The 19,496-nt window shown below is 43.0% G+C and overlaps 1 protein-coding gene across 1 annotated transcript; it reads left to right on the forward strand.

Annotated features, from left to right (window-relative positions):
- The first annotated feature begins 223 nt into the window (after positions 1-223).
- On the forward strand, positions 224-16,794 carry ADGRG4 (adhesion G protein-coupled receptor G4). Its single transcript, XM_034063814.1, has 16 exons — positions 224-404; positions 1,105-1,237; positions 1,710-1,828; positions 2,864-3,074; positions 5,314-5,479; positions 5,600-5,749; positions 6,567-6,689; positions 8,284-8,329; positions 9,167-9,270; positions 10,024-10,145; positions 10,994-11,262; positions 12,300-12,393; positions 13,809-14,098; positions 14,622-14,723; positions 15,801-15,962; positions 16,590-16,794. Exons 1-16 carry the CDS (start codon positions 224-226, stop codon positions 16,715-16,717), a joined length of 2,400 nt encoding a protein of 799 aa, XP_033919705.1. The 3' UTR covers positions 16,718-16,794.
- The last annotated feature ends 2,702 nt before the right edge of the window (positions 16,795-19,496 follow it).

Here is a 19,496-nt window from a genome sequence, read left to right on the forward strand (position 1 = left end):
CTTACCACGAAGCTATAAAAAGATTCCTGCATCTGTATTCCCAATAATTCATCCTTTAGAAAGCATCTCCAGTGATAAGCCACTAGTGTGCATAAGAAGTGACATTTGCCATCGGACTGCACTTCTGGTGAACAAAATACATACATAAATTATCCAAGTCCATATAATTTTCTGGGTTACTCCTTAATTTTGTAGTCACTTCTAATTGTGGATTGTTACTAATATGGTGGCCTTGTTTGTGTATCATGCTTGTAGCTACATCTGTAAGGCCATTATAAAGGTTACATCACTTGAAACACAAGAAGTCCTGAGGCTCAAGATCAAGCAGTCCTTGAATGGCACTTACGAAGAGGGACTATTATCTTTGTATGTGAAACCTGAAGATGTGGCTGTCACGCCAATAGGTAAGATAATACTTCATTAAAAGCTCATTGGAAACCACATGTTTTGTAATTCTGAGGATATTCCTCACCCTCACAGTAAAGAACTTCTTCCATATATCTAACCTGTGCCTACCCTCTTTCTGTTCAAAGTTGTTCCCTCTTGTCCTATCACTGCCTGCTCTTATAAAAAGTCCCTCTTCAAGTTCTCCAGTCCCACTCTCTTTGCTGGTTTGGTTGCAATCTCTATTGTTCCTTAAAACACAGAAGCAAGTCAGAGAGAAGAGCTATAAAGCTGTACCTGGACTTCAAAAGCACGTCTTATACCAAAGACTTACAAAAGATCACCTATTTATTGCAGCCAAAAAAAGCCTGGAGGAAGGACACTGAGGGGATAATGAGGAGCAGTGTGAAAGCACCTTCAAATAGAGGAGCCTGAAGGATGTTCTGACATTATTAAATATGGTTGGTGATGCTGGGAGAATAATGCTTTACCTGAGAACTGACCTTGCCAAGCAAAAGAGAAGGTTGTAGAAGAACAGATTAAATACTTCAGCAAACTGCTCTCTTGCAGCCAGTTAACTTGTCAAATGCTCCTCTCCAGTGTGCAGATTGCAGCTCATTCCCAACAGGAAAGGAGGCCAGAGAGCAGTGTGTTGGGGGGTGGTGTTTACCTTTCAGTTATTCTATCTTTTATAAGGTATTCTATGTGTTTCTTCCTCAGCCCTCATGGATTGTCCAGAAAGCTTTTCCCACACAACCTACAAGGGGAATTACTCCTGGCCACTAACAAAGCCAGCGGCCAAAGCGAAGGTGAGCTGCAGGAAAAACCCTCTGCAGTCTGCTGAGAGGAGCTGGTGAGTGACAAAATCATCTCCTTTTGGTTCCTGCATGGGATAATGGGAGGGAGAGCCAAGCTTGGAGCGGTGGGAAAGCAGATGGCAGCGTGCCGTGGTGCACATCAACGCCGTGCCAAGGAAGATGTGGAGTGTGCAGGGATGCTCCAGCGCAGGTTGCATCACTTCATCACCTGCAGCAAGCACAAGCAGCACTTGACTCTGCTTGAGCAGGGGGGGAAACGGATGCCCGGTAGTGTTTTGTGCCATCCATTCACAGCTCTGACTTCCAGTACCTCCAGGTGCATTTCAAATTGCTCTGGCATTTGGGCTCTGCTCCCACTCTGCTAAATGAGTGCTAAGTGAGATCTGGCTTGTAAGTCAGTTTTAAAATTGGGCTAAGTAATGACACTGAATGTACTTGAATGGGAAATGAACATCCATTAGTACATGGATTTTTCTTGTAACAATGTACACTGTTTTCCTTTTTCAGTGGAATTAATATTGACCTTGAGCAAGCTTTTTGGAGGAAACCAGATTTGACTGAATGTAGATTACTGGAAGAACTCCCAAATAATATCTTAGACCTCCACAATATCATGATAACAGAAGGTAAGGCACCAAATACTTCAGTGATACAGTGAATCAAAGTAAAAACAATTATACTCAGGTAATGCTTATGCTAGACATCTGAAGAACCAAAGCAATTAGGTTGTTTCATGTGCATCCTGCTCACCTGGGCATCTTAAAGTGGTTTTAATATAGATGGATTTTTGCAGGTGCTTCAAAATTCTCTAGCAATCACTTTGAAGACTTGTCTCAAATCAGAGGTTAGATTTAGAACAAAGTGAATAACTGCTGAATAACATGACAGGTTTTGCCTGTCTGTTACTGCATTGAAGTAGTTGATAATGTTGTACAGAGAAGCACTGATTAGTGTATGGAAGCAAGAAGTTTGTGCTGTAATTCATGTAAGCTCTAAGGTGAACTTTAACCGCCTGATTACATCTTTGCTAAGCTATGCAAACAGTACAAGTTGTTTGAATGGTGAACAAAACCAATACCATTGCTCATCCACCTACTCAGCAGTGGCATCAAATAACAGAGCCTCGAAAGAGATGTGCAGTTGCATACAGGCTGTTTGAGTCCCTGGGTGCAAAACTGCTTCTATGAAAACACTGCGGAGAGATGGTGAGATGGTGAATGGCAAATACAGCTTTTCAGACTCTATCATTCAGCAATGGCTTTTGCTGCTGTCCCAGTCAAGCAGCATTTGGGCAGATAGGAAGAACTTGTGTAAATCTGAACTCCAAACTGCTTGTGAGCATGACCAAAGCTAAAAGTAAATGTTGTTTACAGGTAATCTTTAGCATCTAAAAGGAGGTGAGAATATTCTGATTCCTCAAACATACAAGCTGAGATATCCAGGTTTTTGCCAGCTTCACTGATATGTTGAGGGCTCATTGAGCTACTCTTAGGACATAATGCTGTAATAGATTGGAAGCATTATATCCATATGGAAAGAGAACAGAAGCAGACCAATTCCTTGCTTTAACATAGAGACATGGTGCTATATAGCTAGACTGTGCAGCTACACACATAGCTATGCCACACATAAAACACCTGTACTTTCTTCTTTTTCCTCAGAGAACGCACAGGATGTTGCAGAGCAGATTCTGTACCTCTTGCCAAATGCAACCCTGCAAATGGAAGAACTAGAAATCATCACAAGTAAAGTTTCTGAGATTGTAAGGCTGGCAGATGTGAGCATGGCACTCGCAGAGTCCGTATTGTCTATACTAAACTATATTTTGCTGCAAGAAATAGAAGATGAGAACATGAGAAAAGTGACCAATAGGTAAGTAAGGTAACACCCAGAAGTGGCTTCCTAAGCTACAATGATACCATGGAGTAGTCCATTAAAATAGCACCATAAGACTTAGCAATATCCGTACTTGGATCTTAAACATGTTTGTGATTCTTAGCAGTAGAAATCGGTTATTGTGTTGGCAAAGGTGCTTTTATCAGCAACAGTTTTGCAGAAGTTACCATCAGGGTTGTTCTCTGTGGGCATCTCAGCCTGGAGGCAGAGCATAAAGATTGCTGAGCTGCCATCTCATCTCCAAGGTGATCTTCACATCCCAGCACCGAGGGCTTCCAAATCTACATTTAGGATCCTACACCCATTATTTGATCCTCACACATGCTAAAACTGAAGTTGCTAGATAACTTTGAAAACATCTCTATCCTTTGCGATCTTAAAGGTGACTCAACTGCCTATTTAAAGGTAACTCAACCACTTGGTTTTGAAATGTCTGCTCAGAAAACTCCTGCAGCCTCTTCAAAGGTAAATGCAAGTACAAAGTTCACCCATCTCTGATCTGGCCATGGCAGCTTACCCACTTCTTACTGGGCAACCTGAGGCTCCAAAAAGGAGAGATTATCCTACATTCCACTGACCACTGCTAACCAACAGTGTAAGGGTGCTGCATTCATTGTATTAAAGTCTCTCAGCATCTCTCATTTTAAAGCCTGATTATCAGTGATTTTCTGTTTTACTTAAGGTAAACCAGTACTTTAATAAATGTCAATAAGAAATATCCAAAGCAAGGAAAGTTAACATCACACTTAAGTTCTAGGTGAGGCATAGGGTAGGCAAGAAGCCAGTTGTTTGCACTGGACACCTCTGCGTTGCCCTTTCAAACTCAGGAAGCTGCAAGGAGGAGTAGCCAAAAACAGCTTAGAAAACCTGTCAGGGAGAAAGCAGTGAGCAGCATCGTGATCCTTTTGGCTCTATGCTCCCCCTTCAAAGTCTACTGCACTGCAGTGTGTGGAGAGGGGGCTGTGATAGCTGCCAGCACTCAACACCTCTGCCTTCTCAAATAGGCTGGGAGGGGGCTTAAGTGAAATGTTTACTGTGATTTCTCCTATGAAATACAAAGTTTTAGGGACACAGATGATGTTCTTATAGGCCCTGGATTCCTAACCCTTAGGGGTATGAGTTGGTAGGTGCATATTGTAATAATAGTGCCTTCACAACTCCAATCTTTGATATTTTCACTTTTCCATCAACCAGACCTCACTTAAAACACCAAAGAGCATGACCACTGTGATGATGCCTGCTGGGTCCCACCATGATGATATCCTCATGAGAGAGAGCTATTATGCTGCTTCTTCCAGACCTCAGTAGAGACTTTGCATCCCAGATATTCTGGGGAAGTTGAACTCCAGGCTTTGCAGCTCTAGGGCAGCTGTGAGGCTCCTTGTGTGTCTGGGACTGATGATGCATGAAGAGATCAGAGCAAAGAAGGACAGGAAGGTTTTCCTTTAGTCTCCTGGGGGCAGCTCTCTTGCAGGTTTTCAATAGGGTATTATCCCTATTGCATGCTGCTGAATAACCTTAAGGGAGGCCAAACAAGACGTGGAACTGCCTCTGATACTTAATACCCATGAGCATTAAGTAACCTTAATTTACTGCTTTCTTGAGATTCCAGCCTCTTCTCTACTTAGAAAAAGCCCACTGATAGCAGGGCCTGGAAAGCCTGGAAATCTCCATCCTCACTGATATCCAAAGCTTTCCTGGACAAGACCCTGATCAAATGACCTATGTTTAAAGTATTCCCTGCCTGGGGGAGGCCAGAAGCTGGATGTCAGGTCTCCAGAGGTCCCTTGCAGACTGTATTATTCTGGCTCTGATATTGCAGCTGGGGGTACAATTAGATGGACTGCAGACAATCAAATCAGCAGGTTTTACAAGTTACTGCCTGCCAGATGAAATGCAATATTTGACTGGGTGTGAACTTAGGGTCTTGCCAGAACCACTTTGTGTTGTCCCCATAGGAGGGTATCATTCACCTACCACACTTTTAGCTTGCAACATGCTAACTCAACCATCATCTGATCCTGTGCCACACAAAATGCCATCTATCCATTAGTGGATCCATTCTGCTCTAGTGATTGCTCCATGTAGTCATAAATCAGAACAGAGGTTTTTAACTGCTTCTCTTCTCCTGGATGAGTATTAAGAAGCCAGCAGAACATTTCAAGAGATGTATCTTTTTTAATTCTTTTCCTTCTTGCTGTTGCTCTTGGTAAAGTATCCTGAAGACAACTGAGGAGATGGGCTATAAGGTGACTTACATGGAAAGAAATACATCGGTCATAACCACTTCCATGGCTCTGCTGGTGATGCGTCCAGACCCCAGCACATTTGGAGGACTGGCCTTTGGTGTTACCTCCTACAACAGAGGCCTGGATCTCAAGGTGAGAGCAAAATATCACTTCGGGGGCCACTGACTCAACCAGACAATCCCGCTGTGTTGTACCATGACATATTTGACCTGAGGAAAGCAGCTCTGAGCACACCATCTCTCTTCCCTGTAGATCAACATTCAGGAAAACCCTTTTAAAGAGGCCTTGGCCTCGGTGTTTTTGCCAGAGTCACTGAAGAAATTCCTCGGGATCAAGCACTCTGACCCAGAGAAGCATTCCAAGATCCAGTTTAACTTCTTTGGCACTACTTCACTCTTTGTGGTAACTACAACTCCTACCAAATACTAACACAGCAGGAATCAGTTCTGCTGTTCTTAATGTGTGCTAAAGAAAAAACCCAATAGTTTCATCTGTTCTGGACACATTTAACATCAGACTGATGGAGCACTAAGAACTGTGCAGGGAAAATGTTCCCAGGCAGCAAAACCTTCTCTGTAGCAAGGATGCTCAGAGAGGTGTCTGTAGACCTCAGACCATTGTCTGTAGCTGAAGCTGTTCTAATACTTCTGCAGGAAAAGAACTTCCCTTAATCTTCCCCTGCTGGTGAGCCCTTGCTTAAGGAACATGCATAGTACATGTCAAATAGCCATAGCACATGTCAAATAGCATTGAAATAACTTCAAGATTTATGTCTTCATTCAAGTTTAACAGAATTTAGGGTATTCTACTACTTGCTGTTTTCTTATCTCAGAGGGGAGTGGATGAATGTGATTTAAAAAGGAGACATTTCTTTTGGTATGATGGAGCAATACAGTGTGCTGAGCAATGCTTTTCACACAGAAGCAGCACTCCCCATTGTGTCTGCTGTCTAATGAGCTTAATGATATACAACTGGATGTTCTGATGTACTGAAATGATTATACAGTTTTCTCAATCCAGACGATGCATCTGAAATCTGTTTTGCTTCAGCTGATGTGGAGACTGTGCCTGAATATGCAGCTAATTACATTTTCTAATGAAGTAGCAAGTGGCTAAATTACATCAGGCATCTCATGCATTCAAAAAAATACAGTCAAAGAAAATGGAAGCAGGGAAGAGCTTGGGTTTTACTTTTCATGTGTGTATTTTCCCACTGCAGGATGACAGCTTAACAAAGGAGAGGTTGAATACTTATGTTGTGAGTGCCAGCATTGAAAATGCATCAGTTCAGACCCTTAAGGAGCCTGTGACTATTACTCTTCAGCACATAGACCCTAATACGGTAGGATGTGTTCATTTCATCAGAGACATGTTGAAGTAGAGCCTATTTCACTTAGCCTTACAATAAATCATCAACAGGACAAATGAGCTTAGGCCATTTTGTTGTCTGACCTCTCTGTGATCATCAATCCAAATGCCTCACAGACCATGAAGATGTTGGTGTTTAATCCTGCAGTTAGTAAAGCTTGCATCTCCCCTCTACTAAATCCATGCTTGGCAACAAGGGGCATTTCATGGTTTCCTTGTTTTGATCTGATTTTTTTCAAGGAACAGTTGATTTGCTAAAGAATTGCAGGTTTTGACTGAAACCATCTGTAGTTGCTCGAAATTCAGTGAAGTGGTTTAGCCACCAAAAGAGGTAAACTGGAGAAAGAAATCAAAACATTGCACAGATACCTTCAAAATTAATTTCTTTGGTTTCAAAATGATGTTTTGAAACTAAAATCTACCTTAAGTTATTTTTAAATGGGCACAGGTCAAGCTTGGTGCCTGAGTTCCCCTTTAGCATTTGTGTGTCGCCCGTTTTTATTGCCCAGCCTCCACATGAATATATTGCAAACTAAAAGCAGAACCAAATTAGTCCATGAGATGAATGTGATTAAGTTAATGAGAGCTTGAGAATGCTGCTTTTATGGCAATAAGCTCCTTCCATTCAGTTCTAGTAGATTATCTGTGTACCCAGAGACTTCATCTAGATACCCCCTCTCTTCTATCACTTTTACTCCACCATCTGGCACCTCTCAGACTTTTTTCCTTGACCTTTTAAAGCTATCCTAATTAAATATTTAATGGAATATCATCCTAACCTTCATCTTTGGCTCTCTGCCTCATTATATTTGACAGTCTGCAGATCACGGATCTTATCAGCTTATCTGTTAGGGTGGCTTCCTGGAAACTCTGTGCTTTATTAAACTTTATTAACACTATAATAAAAGAAAATGAATCTGTGCCTTGGGAAAGTTTGTTGCAGCATCATGAGTAATAAACTAGAATGTCCCCAAGAGAAAACACTGCTTTGGATACCCATTTATATCTGTTCAGCTCTTACGTGTCTTCCCTGCCTGGCTTCAGAATGGGAACATAGACATTGTAAAATAGAAGCTGAGAATTGTGGGGGTTTATTGTGTAAAATCTCAGGTTGTTATTGTAGTCTTAGTCATAACTTGTGAAATTCACTGGTAATTTGGTATAACATCTCCGATAGCACATGAAGCCACTGAGGTTGGGTATAGGAATTGCTCTAAACTGGATAACCTGTCAGATTTTCTGCTGTCCTTAAATACTACAAGACAGAGGAAGACTGCTAAAACTGGGAAAATCACTGACTCCTGGCTTTTCCCTTGGTAAAGGGCAAGGTGAAAACTGGGAGTCGCTTGGAGCAGCCTGCTCTAGTGGAAGGTGTCCCTGCCTGTGGCAGAGGGCTGGAACTGGATAAGCCTTAAGGTCCCTTCTCAGCCCAAAGCAGGCTGCAATTATATAATCCATCTGATTCCCAATGAATTGCTGGCATCTCCAGTGACCTGCACAGCTGCAAGTACAGATGGGTTATAGGTGTATTGACTGAATGTCACAGCCTCCTTTTTCTCTGCTTCCAGGGGAATGCAGCGGTGCACTGTGTCTTTTGGGACTTCCAGAAGAACAGTAAGTGTTATCTACAGAGATTCAGGCTTGATCTGTCTCCAGCAGCACAGAGCCTTTGCCTCCTTGACATTGCAACTTACAACTTTGAGGGTGTCCTGTTGAGTCTGTGTCGCTGATTCTTGTTGCTGCCTCAGGAATCAGTGTTATCAGTAGGGGACACGTGTGGCACTGCACAGGGATGTATCCACATGAATAAGAAGACTCAGCCTAAAGAAATAAAAGCAGAAATGAAAGGAAACGTGAGATGATTTCTCATAGTTACTTCAGGGAAGTCAGTGGGGCTTTGCTGGGGTTAAGTCTTGAATATGACTCGAGAGAGAGGGAAAGGGAACTGTGTATTGGGTTAATTCAGAACATGTGGGAGACATTTTCTCTGCACTTCTTGGTGTTAGAATATCTATTTTTAAGAATCAGAAGCTCTGAGCGTGTCATACATCCACATAAATAGGGACATAAACTTAATCTTACCAGGGAAGATTTAGCTTTTTCAATGCTACACTGCCTAAAGAAACCCTCTCCCCTTGCCTCCTGTGTTTCCACATCCTGCAGCGTCATCTAGCCCAGCACACTCTTCCTTACCTTCTTGCTTTCTCTGTGTGCAGGCATAGAAATGACTTCAAATATTTCTGCATTCACCAAAGGCTTTCATCCAAGTTTTGAGATTCTCAGGCAACTACAGAAGTGTTCCTGTGTGAAATCTCACTTGTGTGCTGCTCAATGACCCTGCAATCTGTACCAGCTTGAGCTCGTATTCACACATTCTGCAGGCTGCAGAGCTATAAATGCCTGAGCATGACTAACTCTCTGCTTAAAACTCCCTTTTTCTCTATTACACAGATGGACTGGGTGGTTGGAATACGTCAGGGTGTGAAATGGATTCTACAGATAGGAATTATACAATCTGTTTTTGTAACCATCTTACCCATTTTGGAGTCTTACTGGTAAGTATTGTGTGAATCATCTCCAAGAGTCCCGTGGCATTAACCAAAGTCATCACTAGCTTTGGGGAGGGATGGGAGATTCAGAGCTATACAAGCTGTTAGTTATCTGCACGTTTGTCAAAATCACCATTAACAAACAAACCAGTTATAATAACTGGTTATACTATAAAGTCCTCTAAATGTCTCCATTAGACATTTAGACTTGCTGTTAGACAACAGACTTGCTTCAAGGCAAATTCATGTTACAGATGTAGTTTGGACTTCTTTTGCAATGGTCAACTCAGTTAATGTGTTATTTGCTGCCTTGGGAATACTGTGTTAAGCTTACTGCCTGTCAGTGGCAGCTAGTGAAGTTACGTCTTCCTGCAAGTGGAATCTGTGCTCTATCAAAAAATAAAGCTTCATATAAATATGGGAGATGTCATTTTAAATCTATAATACAGGGAAAACTGCCTCTAAAAGTTGAATGTCAAAACCTGAGATGACTGCCTGAGAATGGGCTGCAACAAATGTAAAGGGATAGGCAAGGTCAGAGCAAGCTGAGTAGACTGAAGTTGTCTAATCCCAGCAGGATACAGCCATTGTGATGGGGTAAGGCCAGCCCTTTGCCTTCAATGGGAATATTAATGGAAACTCTCCAAAAGTCACAGTAAGCAGGATGGAAATTAATTTCTTTATCAATGTGAAAAGGTGGAAATCCATTTTCATTATCTGTTATGGCAAACAACAGTGATTTCTTATCTTGTTACGTAGGACTTGGCCCGGGCAGAGATAGATACCACACAAGACCGAATATTAACTCTGATAAGCTATGTAGGATGTGGTGCTTCTTCCCTGTTTCTGTGTATAACACTGGTGACATATCTAGTCCTTAAGTAAGTCTGATCCTTTTTCCTATGTCCTTTTTACTCCTTTAGCAATAATGAATTTGAAGCAACTGTCTGCATTTTTGGTGATATCTGGTACTGTGATGCATAGGAGGGAAGATGTAAATGTTGCTTAATTTTAACCTGTGGCAAAATAAGAGGGATCCAGATACTCATGGTTCAATACAAGCACTGGTCTGAACTGCTCAGCAGCTTCCATGTTCATCACTTTCAGTTATTTCGTAAACTTATGCACTGATACAAAACACTCATGTAGACACAATTTACAGAATCCCAGACAGGTTTGAGTTGGAAGGGACCTTAAAGCTCCTCCAGCTCCAACCCCTGCCACAGGCAGGGACACCTTCCACTGCAGCAGCTGCTCCAAGCCCCTGTGTCCAACCTGGCCTTGAACACTGCCAGGGATGGGGCAGCCACAGCTTCTCTGGGCACCCTGTGCCAGCGCCTCAGCACCCTCACAGGGAAGAGCTTCTGCCTAAGAGCTCATCTCAGTCTAACCTGTTCTGGCAGGTTCAAGCCATTCCCCTTGGCCTGTCCCTACAGGCCCTTGTCCCAAGCCCCTCTCCAGCTTTCCTGCAGCCCCTTTAAGCACTGGAGCTGCTCTCAGGTCTCCCCTTCAGGAGCCTTCTCTTCCCCAGGCTGCCCCAGCCCAGCTCTCTCAGCCTGGCTCCAGAGCAGAGCTGCTCCAGCTCTCACAGCAGCTCTGTCGTTCATCTCATACCACAAGAACCCAATCTGTAACACAGCAAACACCCATTTGTGCTACTTGGCACTAGTGAATGCACCCAGCGTAAGTCCTGCAATGACAACCCTGTGGCTTTTCCCATTCCTTTTAGAAAGCTGCGGAGAGACAACCCTGCAAAACTCCTTCTCAACCTTTGTGCTGCACTGCTGATGCTGAACATGGTCTTCCTCACCAATTCCTGGCTGGCCTCTTTCAACCAACCAGCTCTCTGTATCACCGTGGCCGTGCTCCTTCACTATTTCCTCCTTGCAGCTTTCACGTGGATGTGTCTGGAGTCTGTTCAGTTTTACTTGGCTCTTGTCAAAGTTTTCAATGTCTACGTCCCAAAGTACATCCTAAAATGCTCTATTGCTGGCTGGGGTAAGTAAGCACATCTCTTCTGTAGGGTGTACCAGTTGCTCCCTGTATGGTCATATGCAAGGAAAGGTGGAAGTGTGAGCATAAGGAACTGCTTTCCCTACTCCTCCTGCCCTCTTACAGGGATGATTTATCATGGCATCTCACGCAGTGTGTGTGTCTGAGGAAGTATGAGCTGCCCACAGCCTTCACCTCTGCACTGGTGATGCTCAGAAATGATTTTGATCTCCTTCTGTAGGCTTTTTACCTGCTATTCTATGCATGATTCCCCCATGGGGGGTGGATTTGGCTTTCATTCGTAACTCTCCTAAGGATTTAACTTGTTCACCTTTCCTCCAAGAACTGAGCATCAGAGACTTGTTTGGGAGAAACATAACCAAAAGAACCCAAAATACTGGCTCAGCTCTTAAGAGATGTTATCAGAAGCACCGATCCAGAGCAAAATCTGGTCTGTGTGTTTTGGGTTGCCATGAGATGCCATTTTAAAGGGGTTATTAGGCTTTTGAATGTCATCATCATTTTCTCTCAACTTTGGGTGGCACATAATAGTTCTCAGCTATCTATGATGGTGATGTTGGTGGCAGCCATCCCCAGCAGAAAAAACAGGACTGAAAGACATAAGGGAAATGGGAAAAGTGGGCTGAAGGGAAGACACTGCCTGGAAAACATCTGTCTCTACTGGATCTTAATACAAAATGCTGCGGTCTGCCTATCTCATGACACTGCTTTTTATAATGATCACTTAATTTTATTGAACCAGATTGGATCCCTTCTGGAGCTGTTTGAACACTCACAAACATTTTGCAAACACAGATATTTTCATGCCTACTCATTTGTAATTTACATAAATAAGGAGATTAAGCCTGCTCTGCCACGCACTGAATAACACTCATCTCAAAGGGATCCTTAGGCGTAAGGTTTGATCCAAAGATGTACAAGTCTGCTGTGATTACCCGTCAGAGATTAGCTGAATTCTTTCCATAGGCTCCATGGTTTCTTATTAATCTAAGTATTTCTTTTCCTCTTGTCTTCCATCCTAGGAATACCAGCTCTCATCACTTCTACTGTGCTCATTATAAATAAAGACTTCTATGGCGACAGATCACTCTCAGAGAGCAATCCATTCAGCAATTTGTAAGTATAAGCTTTTTGATAGTCAGAGTATCCAAAAGATACAAGAAATAACCAGAACAACTCTTCTCTGGCTTTTGTCTTTTCTCCTCCATCTTAATCCTGTCCTTTTAGTGATTCTGGTTCATTGGATCAGTTTGGATGTACAGCTACTACATGGAGTAACTCTCACACTGGTGGACTGGGTTTGAGGACAGAAGGGCTTCTGCCAGTCAACTCCATGTGTACTTTCTGGGAGATCTCTTTCTTTATATGACATCAGCTCAGTTTGATGCATATGTCTCATTCTCATGTATAACTCAGTCTCATTTGTATCTGCTCCTGCATGCTCTAGGTTCCTGGTAAAACCTAAAAGCAGAATAATTGCTTTGGGTTTTGCACCTTTGTTTCTGTTTTTTTTTGTTTTTTTTTTTTAAGGAAAATTCACAATCACTGTCTCTTCATCGTTTCTAATTCTTTTATTGACCTCATCTCACTATCCTCCCTTTTCCTGTGGGAAAAGGCTGTATTCTTGCATCCTTTTTAAAGAAGGATTTTCCAGTAAAGAATGCTCCATTTTTTCCACCTGCTTTCTGTTTGGCACAATCTTGTTGGGGAAGATTACCTGGGATATTTGAATTCTATCCCATCAGAGAGGCAACACACACCCAGGACACCTCAGAGGGAAAATTGTTACCCATCTCTAGCAAAAAAGGCAGTAAAACTCAAGTATGCCTGAGGAAAAGCTATCCAGGGCTCATCTCTGTGTTATCCTAATGAAGTGGTATTTAACTCAGTTTTCCTAAGGCAGGGTTTCTTTGTGTTTGTGGAATCATGGAATCCCAGCCTGGTTTGGGTTGAAAGGGACCTCAAAGCTCCTCCAGCTCCAACCCCTACCACGGGCAGGGACACCTTCCACTGCAGCAGCTGCTCCAAGCCCCTGTGTCCAACCTGGCCTTGAACACTGCCAGGGATGGGGCAGCCACAGCTTCTCTGGGCACCCTGTGCCAGCGCCTCAGCACCCTCACAGGGAAGAGCTTCTGCCTTATCTCCAACTTGAATTTCCCCTGTTCTAGTATGAACCCTTTGGCCCTTGTTCTATAGCTACAGACCCTGATGAAGTTAATGATTAATATTAGTATAATAAGAATTATATTTACTAACATTAGTATATTAGTTACATTAAGCTGTGTAACAATGGCCAGATTTATCTGAATTTGGCAGAAATATTAATGTCTCAAAGTTGTTGAATTTCTATAACATCTGTAAAAAAGGCAAGTGTGGAAGATGTCCTCACTGACGGGAAGCAATCGCCATTAGGGAATGCTCCTTACTGGGGTTTGGAGAACCATATGAGACACTTATACTGAGAACCAGGCTTCCTTAGTTTCACTGCTCACAGAACTCCTCACTGAACACGTTACCTCCCTTCCTTGCAGTTGCTGGATTCAGGAGAACACAGTGTTTTACATCTCCGTTGTGGCCTACATCGTCTTAATATTTTTGATCAACACAGCCATGTTCATCACTGTTCTCCTTCAAATCCACTCCATGAAATCAAGGACATACAAGAGATCCAGGTTCTGGAAACAAAGTTTTCTCCAAGACCTCAAAAGTGCTTTCAGCTTGATGTTCCTTTTGGGCTTAGCTTGGGGCTTTGCCTTTTTTGCCTGGGGAGCAGTGAGGATATTGTTCTTTTATCTCTTCAGCATCTTTAACACCTTGCAAGGTAATATCTGCATGGAATACTGTTATAAATACAACAGTTTAGGGCCATGGGTTAGAAATAAATATGCATCATCATGTAGTTCAAGCATGGGGAAGATGTTATATGGCTTTTATGTTACAGTGTTTAGCTGTTGCAATGGGAAAGCTTCATTGCAGTGGGATGATAATAATGTTTAAATATTGTTGCTGGGATAGATATGCTATTAAAGACACAAACTCATGCTTGCGAGACATGGGTCCCAATACATTCATCCTTTTCAGGGTGGCACAGTCCTTTTCATCTGGGCACAGAAATGGTTGATACATCGACTTGCAGGTTATTTTGATACCAAGTCTGCAGAAAGCTCTTCCCATTCCCCTTAGATGTGGACAAAGGACTTGGTGCAATTCTGGTCCAGGTTCCACCTATCTCTGCCCATGTGTAACCTACTGGTAACTGAGTGGTGCACAGAAAATGTAGGAAAGGGGCAGCAGGTTGGAGAATCCACCTGAAACCCTGTGCATTTCTCTGCTTATTTCTTTAGGGTTCTTTATCTTTGTGTTTCACTGCTTAATGAAGGAAGAAGTAGTGAAGCAGTGCCGAGTACACTTCTGCTGGGGGAGAGGTCGGCAGAGTAACTACTCTGGTAAGCACTGAGGAACTTTGTTTAGCTTCACTCATAACTCTTCTCCTGCTGCTTTAAGAAATAAGGATCCCCTCTACAGCCTTTCTGCATTGCATTGGATAATTGCTCCTTAATAGCTCTTTATCCTCTTCCATTAGCTGCTGATGTGATATGATGGTGGGGTGACAGCACACAGTAAAATGTAGATTACCAAAAGAGGTTTTAGCTTGGTCTCTAATTCTGTTCTCACATTCAATGTTCCCTTATGTGAGCTATGATCTTGGTGGCCTTTCAGGCTTCATAAAGCTGAGATTCAGAGATTTAGGTTGGATACTGGACATAGCAGTAGCTATTTTTTATGTGCAGGAGCAGGCTTTGCTCAACCTGGGAATAAGGGCTGGGAATAATAGCACTGTCTGGCTATCTGAGGGGTGGTTGTAGAGAAGAGACTCTTCTCAGAGGTGCACAGCAAGAAGAGGCAAAGGACACAAGGTGCAGCTATGGAAATTGCTGCTATTTATAAGGAAATAGGTTATTTCAGGAGAGTAGTTGAATAGATGACAGTGGCCTGACCAACCTGATCCAGCTCTGGGCAGGAGGTTAAAGTGAAGACCCCCAGAGATCCCTTCCAACCTGAATCATCATAAGATTCTGTTATCTACCAGCTCAGCAGGAAATAACAAGTGCTGTGGCTTGTTTCCCAGCAATGCTGATCCTGCACGGAAATGTAGAAGAACTTAGAGACTTCAGCACTACTGTGTGCCTATCAAAATAAGTTGATGTTACGAATGGGTATAACAAAGGAGAAGGTAAATCAGTTGGTTTAGTGTGTACTTTCTGTCTTCTTTGATACGGCCTTATCCAGATTAGATTGGTTCTCTAAATAGGAAATAGAAGACCAGGTTGCTGGTACAAATGTGACAGAGCTAGTGTGAAAGGTAACAGCAGGAATTGTGCTGCACAGGGACCCATGGCTTCAAGGCAGATACAAAGGTGGCACAAGAAGCAAGCACAGACCTTTCTCCTCCCTGATCTCTTATAGTTTGAGATGTGAATATAGAAAAGTTTATTCCTGTGCCTTCCACTTTCTGATTTCAGACTGGAATGGGTCAGGTGCAGCTGCTGGATCTACACCAAGGTGTTTAAACCCCAACTCACCATCCCAGGCTATGTGGAATCTAAATTCTAATGGAACAAGTTCCATGTTCAATGGTTCAGATTTCCTTCCCAGGACTTCTTCAGATAGACATTTTAGGATGGGTAAGAAAGTGTGCACTGGTTCCATGTGGTGACTGCCAAAGCCCAACCCATGGCAATAAATAAGAGCCCTTTCATTGCTTTGTCTCTGCCAGGCTTCAGTTTGGGGTTAATGGCTACATTACAGATGGCTTTTGCTGTACTAAGTGAGTCCTTAAGATCCTGGTACGGCTTTTCTGCAAATGGAAGGGAACTCTCTGCTCAGTTTCCACTTTAAGCACCTAAGAGATGTTCTACTTTGGGCCAACTGGCTCTCATTCTCATGGGACCTACTTCCAGTCTGGGAGCACTATAGCTTCTCCCATGCATTCCCAAAAGAGCAGAGATCTTGGGGAGCACAGAAAGCTGAGCAGGAACTGCTGTGAGCCTGGCTAATGCAGGAGAAACCCAGCAGGAGGGTTTGCTTTCCAAGATGGAGAAATTGTTGCTGACCCATGTTCTTAATTAGGAATGCCTTTATAGGAATTCTGACCTAAGCACCAACTATTTATGGTTGCTTTTGGAATTATGCTGATTTCTGTTATTTCCCCAAAGTGGTTAAATGGGTTAGTTCTGCATAGACACGTTTCTTTCTAAATAGATTTAAAAGGAATATTATAATGGAAAATTTCTCCTCATTCTTTTCCATAGCTGAAGTTCATTCCAACCCCAGTGCTTTGCTCCCAGAAGATGCTGAAACCAAATATCCTTGCTCGCAAAGAATATTCCCCATGGATCCAGGGCGGCACTATCCACCGAAAGCAACATTTCTTCATTGATACTGAATTTGGTTTCTTTTGATGCTCTAAGGATGGTTCTTTTTTTGTGGCATGTAGAAATAAACATTGGTCTAAAGAATGACTTCTAATGTAGAGTTATCACTTTGAACACAATTAGAGAGCTAAGCCATCCCTAAAGGGTGCTTTAGGATTCAGCGGAGTGGCACTACTGTGCATGTAAGGAGTTGGTCCCCTTGTGTTTCTGAGATTAAACAGAGACTGGAATCATCCTCTTCCTCATCATTCACCCTTCTGTGTTTGTCCTCTTTTTTTCTTCTCTTTACACCCTCCTGCCATCCCTGTGCTCTTCACCTGATTCTTATGCTCAGAACCTAATACCCACACCACTGAGTTTCGAGCCACAGTTTTGAGCCTGTTTGCTGACTGTCTCACACATGGGTGTTGGGGTTCATCCATCAGTATCTTTCCTTCCTTTTTTCTTTGGTGGACCTTGATCCACTTATACATTAAGAAATTAGACTTGGCTTCCTAAACTCTTCCTTCCAGTTTTATGTTTTTACTTTCAGATGTATTGGCACTGCTGACTCACATTTAGATCTCTAAAGAGATGTAGAGGCGTGTTTAAATGCTTGCCCCCTACTAAAGAGGGGCTTGCTTTCAGCAGATGGGCTTGAATCAGGAACTTGCCTGCACAATCAAATCCTAGTTTCCGTTTTGAATGCCTTTCTCTCTATCATTCAAGGGAAGGTTTGTTGATGATTGCTAATAGAGTAAAATACTAACCTGCTCTGATCACAGAGCAGTAACAAAGTATAGTGGAGCCATGTCTTAGAGGTGGTATGTAAGACAGCGAATACAAAAGGTTCTTTCATTCTCTGAATAACTCCCACACAGCAATTAGTAGGAAAAGATGAGTATTTCAATGTGCAGTAGCTGCAGCCAGCCTACTTGAAACGAGACAGCTCACCTTCTCTTCCTTGGCTTTCTGGGAGAAACGTTAGCATTGAAAACATACAAACAAGTTCCACCTCGGACCCACACATTTTAACTTGAAACTGCTTTCATTGAGAAAGAAGTTGAATATGAAGTATAGTTCAGCTTTTGGACACTTGAACTAGCATCCTCTACTTGTGTTCTGTATTTTCATTAGTAAACTCTTTGTTCCACATCCTGCTGCTGAATACAAGTTTTCCCTGCTTTCTGATGAGAAGCAGGACATGGTGCGCCCTGGTGCTGTATGCTAGGCCTGTGCCTGGCTCCCCTTGCACCCCTATATGGGTTACTGTATACCTAAAGGGGAGTCCTGGGTGGGGGAAGAGAGGAGGCTGTGGAGGTCTGTAGAGGAACTGAGGCAGGGGGAATGGCTTTAACCTGCCAGAACAGGGGAGACTGAGATGAGCTCTCAGGCAGAAGCTCTTCCCTGTGAGGGTGCTGAGGCGCTGGCACAGGGTGCCCAGAGAAGCTGTGGCTGCCCCATCCCTGGCAGTGTTCAAGGCCAGGTTGGACACAGGGGCTTGGAGCAGCTGCTGCAGTGGAAGGTGTCCCTGCCCGTAGCAGGGGTTGGAGCTGGAGGAGCTTTAAGGTCCCTTCCAACACAAACCAGGATGAGGTTCTATGAATAATTCATTACACTCCTGATAAAGACAAAATGTACCTTGATTTTCTAAAGTTTTTGCTAATTGCCCTCATAACACCATTCAATTATTAGCAGCAACAAAGACTGGAGAAGCAGTGAGAAAAGTACTGGAATACTGAAGACTTCTCAGTCTTTCTTGGACAGAGCCATCAGCATGTTCCCTGCTTTGGAGGCGGGACAGCAGGAAGCAGAATAGGCTGCGTGGATGGGCCTCTGTTCTTGCTGGTGATTTAATTTTTCTATTCAAAAAGCAAAAGCTGGAAGGAAATGTTTTAAAATCTGTCAACTTCTTATGCAAAATGCTAAGTGCTATTTGCTCTCCATCATACACCTAATAGCTTTTCCAGCTAAACATTGCAGCATCCGTGTTTCAAGCATGGCATTGTTTTGGTTGTCAGTCAGAATGAGGATGTGTCATTCTCTTTGGGGTGAAATTGTATCTTCAGCATCTATTACATTTGCTCTTTTCTAATGCATCTACATCGACATTCTGCCACAGAACTGTGCCCTGGGGGTTTGCACAGGGAGAGGATATGCACAAAGTCAAACCCAATGCAGAATTCCTATGTGCTTGTGATTCACATCCTCACCATTCTAAGGGATGGGAGCAGCATCTGCAGCTCTGGCTTGAATGTGACCTGACGAGCAGGAGCGTGTCAGTGATGCAAATGCATCCTCCTTCCTGCAGGCTGGATTGTATCAGTTGGCTCTGATCCCTTGCTGAGAAAACAGCAATCTGAAAGCTCCCCTGATTTCCAAGTCAGTCTCTTTACTCCTAGATAGCTTATTTTTAGCGATATACACACACTATGAAATGCATGCTCTATTTTAAACCAATTGAAGGAGGATTTCTGACAGTATATTTATCTATGAAGACAATTATTTAATGTCAGATCTCAGTGGGCTGTTAACAATAGGTTAGATGATGCAGAAGAAACACAAAATGATAGTAAATTCACTGCAGCAGCTGGGGTGAGGGGGGCAAAACCCTCCTCATTCCTATCTTGCTGTTTAGACCAGGACAGAACCACCACCCTTCCCACCAGCTAAGTTAGTGGATGCAGATCCAAGGTCTAAGCAGCTCACTCAAGGGTCCCTGGAGCCTTTTCACATCTCTGTATTGACAAGTGGCTAAAGCTGCCTTCCAGCTCAATGCATGTACCACGCTTTAATAACCATAGA

This window comes from Melopsittacus undulatus, chromosome 6, assembly GCF_012275295.1.
Source record: "Melopsittacus undulatus isolate bMelUnd1 chromosome 6, bMelUnd1.mat.Z, whole genome shotgun sequence".
NCBI lineage: Eukaryota > Metazoa > Chordata > Aves > Psittaciformes > Psittaculidae > Melopsittacus > Melopsittacus undulatus.